The 5901-nt window shown below is 47.4% G+C and overlaps 1 protein-coding gene and 1 pseudogene across 2 annotated transcripts in view; one reads left to right on the top strand and one right to left on the bottom strand.

Annotated features, from left to right (window-relative positions):
• The window catches only part of LOC104876779, an 18267-nt pseudogene extending 17932 nt beyond the window's left edge, over positions 1-335 (bottom strand).
• A 5315-nt stretch (positions 336-5650) lies between these two features.
• The window catches only part of Gopc (golgi associated PDZ and coiled-coil motif containing), a 28090-nt gene continuing 27839 nt past the window's right edge, over positions 5651-5901 (top strand). For both annotated transcript variants that reach the window (XM_010644969.3, XM_010644970.3), the window contains exon 1: positions 5651-5850. In XM_010644969.3, coding sequence (XP_010643271.1) covers positions 5653-5850 — 198 coding nt within the window. In that variant the 5' untranslated portion in view covers positions 5651-5652. The remainder of the gene's footprint in view (positions 5851-5901) is intronic.

The following is a 5901-nucleotide window of genomic DNA, read 5'->3' as shown; positions in this document are numbered from 1 at the left end:
TCACTTTGGATGTTTTTTTTTTTTTGTATGAGGGATCAAACTTGGGTCCTTGCTCTTTCAAGGCAGGTGGTGGAATTAATGAGCTAAAACCCCAGCCTAGAAGCTTTTTTTTTTTTTTTTTTTTTAATGAAAAACCTCTGTGTCTCAGATAAAAGAAGTATTAAAGAATAAAAAGTTATGTACATGATTCTTTTTAAGTTGTCTTCTTGTTCTGGAGCATGTCTCATAGACAGTCTTAAATTGAGAGTAAAACAGAAAAATAAGTTCTGCAGCTTCATCTCACCAAGCCTTATTTTTTCCTCCTGTAAAATGAAGATAAAAATGAGGGAAATAATATCCAGTTTACAGAAGGGAAAAGAAAATGAACTACAGCTTTTTAAATCTGTGGACAAAAGTAAGGTCTCAGCTGGGGGCTGGTGCATGCTTATAATTTCAGTCTTCTGGGAGGCTGAGGAGGAGGATTACATGTTCCAGTCCAGCCTAAGCAAGGCTAGGAAGCCAGATCACAAGCAAGGTCACACCTGCACCTCAGTCAGATACTGCGCTATTGCCCAGCAGGACACTGACCGCCGGCCTGCGCGGTGGGCAGACTGGGCATAGCAGGGAGAACAGATGATGCAATGCCACCCGCGTGTCCCCTCCCGGGGAGGGCGCTCTGGACACCCGCTGTCTCCAGGTCTCAGGCTCTCGGGGAGGTTCACAGTGGGCTGAGACCCCACGGAGCCAGGTCCTCCTTGCACAGTGGTTGCCCTGCCACTCAACGGGAGAGGTCTACGCCCTGCTTCCCACGGCCAAGAAAGCAAATGAATTCTGAGCGGCTTACCACCCACTAGAGACAGGAAATGCCACTTCCAACAATTGTTAGGAGGGGGCTTTTGTGTACTGTTTGCCCTTTTCTGACTTAATTTAGGACTATGAATTCTAGTTAGGTAATCTAAAATATTCTTTTTTATCAAAGCACAAAGATGGTGCTCTGGGGTCTTTAGAAGTGTACCTGCTGGGGCTCCATTAGAATGAATCATAAGAAATACAGAGGGCAAAGGCTGAGGAGGGTGAGTCTGTGCTTGACCTGTGGAGTCCGAGTCTGAGAAACAAACAGTGACCTGATGGGTGAGAAAGGAAGCATCAGGGACCAGCAAACTCTGATAGCACTGACACCACTGTTGACAAACGACCGGCTCAGCTAACTCGGGAGCTGTGGGAAAGGGCAATGAGGAGGCAGAGCAGGGAGGAAAGAGCAGGTCCAGTCAGACTTTAACAGCGCAGAGAGATCTGAACATAATAACGGGTTAAATCTGTTAGGTTTTACTTTTAGGTTTGCTTTTTTTGTTGTTTTGCTTTTAGAAAGTACTCTCAGAGGAGTATCTGCATTAATCTTGTCACTCCACTGAAATCCTCAAGTTTTAAAAACAAGACAGCAAACAGCTCTCATTTATGAGGTGATCAAATATATGGTGAATGTTTGTTTTTAAAATAATTATTGCAGTAAACATTCTGCCACGACCACCCCCACATTCCTCCGTGCTTTGAACACACTCACCTCACCACTCCTGCCACTTTCCGAAGCAGTTCTGGAGTCCTCTTTCCTGAGTGTCTTCAGGTGCACTGTTGTGGCTGCCTCAGCGTCCTGAATTCGCTCCAAACGTTTCCCTTTCGTGATCATTTTGACTTTGGGAAAGAGCCAGAAGTCTTGTGTGTCAGGCCCAGTGAACGAGGCAGACGAAGACCACTATGTTTACACCATTACGTGTTTAGGAGCCCGCCTTTCTGTTGGACAGCACTTGGCAGCAGCACTTACTGTACTTTTGACCCGCCCCGCCTAAAGACACGAAAGAGGACGTCCAGCACTGCTTTAGAAAGTTGCAAGAAGGATGGGATAATTGTGTCTGAGTGAGGCGAGTATTTTGAGGGGGAATTAATGGCAACGTGCCTTTTATTGGAGTTTTTAAAGGTTAAACATATACCTTGTTATTTTAAAAGAAACAACCAGAAGAATAAGGCAATCTCTGTAGAAAGTCCAACCTGACTGCCTTAGTATGACTATCTGAAATTTTCAAATGGTTAGCAAATAGGAGTAATAAATATAGTGAATATAAATAATACATGGGTACAATATTCCAAATTTTCTCACACTGCTCAAGTACAATGGCAGTAGATTTTCCTTGACTTTCTTCACTCATCATGCATCTGTTTATAGTCACAGGTACACTTATTTAATTTCTTCCTTTTCTTGGTGGGGTTACTAGAAATTAACTTAAGCGAAGCTTATTGTAAAGCCTGGAACTCAGTAGAGTTCAATAAGTGAAGAGTCTCCCTCTTTTGTGCAAGGTGGTCTTCTGTGTCCCTCAGTCTCTCTGCAGTCAAGGGTACTTTGTAAGCAACTGATCTACACTCATCCCACAGCTAAGCATCAACACCTACCAAACAAACCTTCAGCATCTTCCCTCTTCCTCAGTTTCCTCAATGTCCACCTTATTTTTTTCTTAGAGGCAAAACCCTGGAGGTTAAAATAAGCCTTTTAAAAAAAAGATAGGGTCTCATTACTCACTATGTAGTTAACCTGGTCTCAAACTCATGATCCTTCTGCTTTAGCTCCCAAGTGCCAGGATTGCTGGTGTGTGCCACCACATCTGGCAGGGCTCCATAGTTACATCAGATTGTCTTAAACCCCATAAGCATGATTTGCACAACAGACATTGGAAGTTTCCATCAATTTAACTGCGAACAGAAGCATCTCGATCTTTTTATTCATCCCTGGGAAAAGAATCCCACAAGAACACTGCATGGAATCCCGAACTCCCCTGCGGGGAAGATAATGAATGAGTGTAGGTCTAGTGCGCTGACAACAGATGGCGCACTTCACCACTAAGCTACTTTTCCAGCCCCTTCTGCTGGGACTTGTGAACCTCTGGTGAGAATTTGAAATGGTAACTTAATACCAAGATGACAAGCGTGCAGGGGTGTAAAAGCTGTACACAGTATGGTAGAGAAGGGACAACAGGACAGGAAACTATCCTGAGACAGGAAAGTGTGACTTTTTGGAACTGTAAAAGTTTTCACAGAACTGCTGCTGGCTTCTGCCATCCCCAACCAAGGGAAGGCAGTCTCAAGAGCACTGGACATACTAACGCTTAGGAATGCAGGTCAGTGCACCACAATATAGTGGAAAGGTGACTGACACTTTTTTTTTTTTTTTTTTTTTTGGTACCGGGGATTGAACTCGGGTCCTTGCGCTTGCAAGGCAGGCCACTGAACCACTGAGCTAAATCCCCGGCCCAGCACTTTTCAAAAAAGAAATGAAATTTATTTTTGTGTCCCATATAAAGCAGAGTTCAGTATGACAATTACTCTTTTGTTAATATTTCGAATGTTAATAGCTTTGTGTATGGCTTGTAACTGGAAAGAACTTTTAACTTTTGGAACTGACCTGAGAACTTACTACACTGGTGAATTATCCAAGAAATGGATTCCCTCACTGCTCTTTTCATTGTCCCATTAACAGCAAGTGGCTAACGGCAAAGACTTTGGAGAAAACAATACGTAGACTTTTTTTGAGACAGGGTCTTCCTGTGTAGCCCAGGCTGGCCTTGACCTCTCAGTGATCCTCCTGCCTCAGCTTCCCTAGGGCTGGGAAGACAGGTTTGCACCATACCATGCCCAGCCAGACACCAAGATTGAAATCTTTCCTCAGCAGTTTTCTAGCTGTGACTTTATTGAGATACTTAAAGATCTCTCAGATTTATCTGTTAAAAAAAAGATTATGCTTACCTCACAGGGCTTTTTGAGGACCAAAGAAATAAAGCAAATAATTGCTAACTATATATTGTGCAGAGAAAGTAGCTGGGTGTTTGGTAGCTGTACCAATGATGTTACTGCAGATGAAAATAAAGTTAATCTTGGAATGTGAAAGATGCACATTTCAGTTTTATATTATTGACTGTCCACTAAGACCTGTGGAAGGTCCCCATTCAAGCTCCGTGCAAGGATCTCATGGTTACTTTCACGCTTGCTGAAGCCAAAGGACTGAACTACTGCGCTGCTTAATGCTAACCAGGAAGTCTTGAAAGCCGCATCTCTTGCTTCTAGTTGGTGTTGCGTTGGCGTGGATTAATTCGAAGGGTCTGTCCCAAGAAGAGAGTGAAACGGATTCTGCAGGGTTCTCAAGTTCTCCCCTGGAAACTCAAGAGAGACAATCCCTACAACCTACCCTACACTGGTCACCTGTTCCCTCCCTTCCCAGCACTCACTGCTTGTGGCTGGAAAGAAGGTATGTGCAAGGTAAAGAGAGCAGTTGCAGAATGGTTTCTAAATGGCTACATGATTCAAATTAAAGTTGCAGTGCTGAGAATTCTTTTCGTGGAACCTATGAGCTCAGCCCAAGTGCCAGGCCTCTGCAGAATCACCATAATTTTGTTTTTTCTGAAATGTTGTATTTGGGAACATTACTAGTTTTTTAAATAACTGAACCATTTAAAGGAATCGCCTTGCTGGGGATTTAGTTCAGTGGTTTCGCTGCCTGCCTCGCAAGTGCACAGTGAGTTCGATCCCTGGTACCAAAAAAAACAATAAATAAATAAATTGCCTTAAGCCGGGAGGGACACACAAGCAAGCTCAGCACCCTTGAAGGCTGAGGCAGGAGGATCACAAGTTTAAGCCCAACTTGGTCAATTTAGCGAGACGTGCTCCCTCCCCAAAAGGCTGGGGATGTAATTCATAAGTAAATAATGGCCGGAGATGTAGTTCAGCATTAACTCCCTGGATTCAATATTTACCATGTGTGCAAAGTAGCAACACCAAGAGTTCTACTTTACTGCTGAGTGAAGTCGATTTGGACAGTCGGCTTCGAGGCTGAAAAAGACAACTCAGTGGGGCGGCTCCTAGGTGATGGGTGCCGAAACTTCTACCTCGGCCCATCTGACTCTAATCAGAGATCTCTTACTAACTCCGGGAAGCCCGTCAGCCGCTCCCACGGCAGCCTCGGGCAGCGCACAGCAAGGCAGTGAACACGGAACAGCAGTGGGAAGGCGAGACGTGGCGACTGAGTCTGCTCACTGTCCGCCTACCTCGAGAGAGAACTGGAAGGCCGACTGGGCAACTGCGCACGCTCACTTAGCCCTCCCCGCCCCAACTTCGGCCTTGGACCCACTGCCGCATTGACTACTTTCCCGTAGTCAATCTGGCGCAAGCCATTCCCTTTTGCGACGTGGACAGTCTTCTCTTCTCGGGCGGTCCGCTGGGAAGCCGACACACGCGCCTTCGGGTCTGAGGGTGCCCTACCAGGTTTGCCAGTCGTCAAGATGGCCGCTAGAGGGCAGGGCCCAAATAGAGCCCTTCCATTGGCTCAGGTCTCATCGCACCACCCCCTTAGTTCTGCGCGCGCCGTCTTCTCCACTCGCAACGCGTGCGCAGTGGCAGGGCCGGGAGGCGGGGCAGCCCGCTTCCGTGGGCACGCGCCTTCGGGTCTGAGGGTGCCCTACCAGGTTTGCCAGTCGTCAAGATGGCCGCTAGAGGGCAGGGCCCAAATAGAGCCCTTCCATTGGCTCAGGTCTCATCGCACCACCCCCTTAGTTCTGCGCGCGCCGTCTTCTCCACTCGCAACGCGTGCGCAGTGGCAGGGCCGGGAGGCGGGGCAGCCCGCTTCCGTGGGGGCACATGTTCCGGTGGCTGGAGGTGCTGGAGAAGGAGTTCGACAAGGCCTTCGTGGACGTGGACCTGCTGCTGGGCGAGATCGACCCGGACCAAGCCGACATCACCTACGAGGGGCGGCAGAAGATGACGAGCCTTAGCTCCTGCTTCGCGCAGCTGTGCCACAAGGCGCAGACCGTGTCGCAGATCAACCACAAGCTGGAGGTGGGCCGGGGCGGGCGTTAGGCCCGGTGACGCGCCGGCGAGCGAGGCGGG

Source organism: Fukomys damarensis, unplaced genomic scaffold (genome assembly GCF_012274545.1).
Source record: "Fukomys damarensis isolate Sample0158 unplaced genomic scaffold, DMR_v1.0_HiC HiC_scaffold_14, whole genome shotgun sequence".
In the NCBI taxonomy this organism is placed as follows: domain Eukaryota; kingdom Metazoa; phylum Chordata; class Mammalia; order Rodentia; family Bathyergidae; genus Fukomys; species Fukomys damarensis.
The sequence above is the reverse complement of the archived record's forward strand: the minus strand, read 5'-3'. Positions and strand labels throughout refer to the sequence as shown.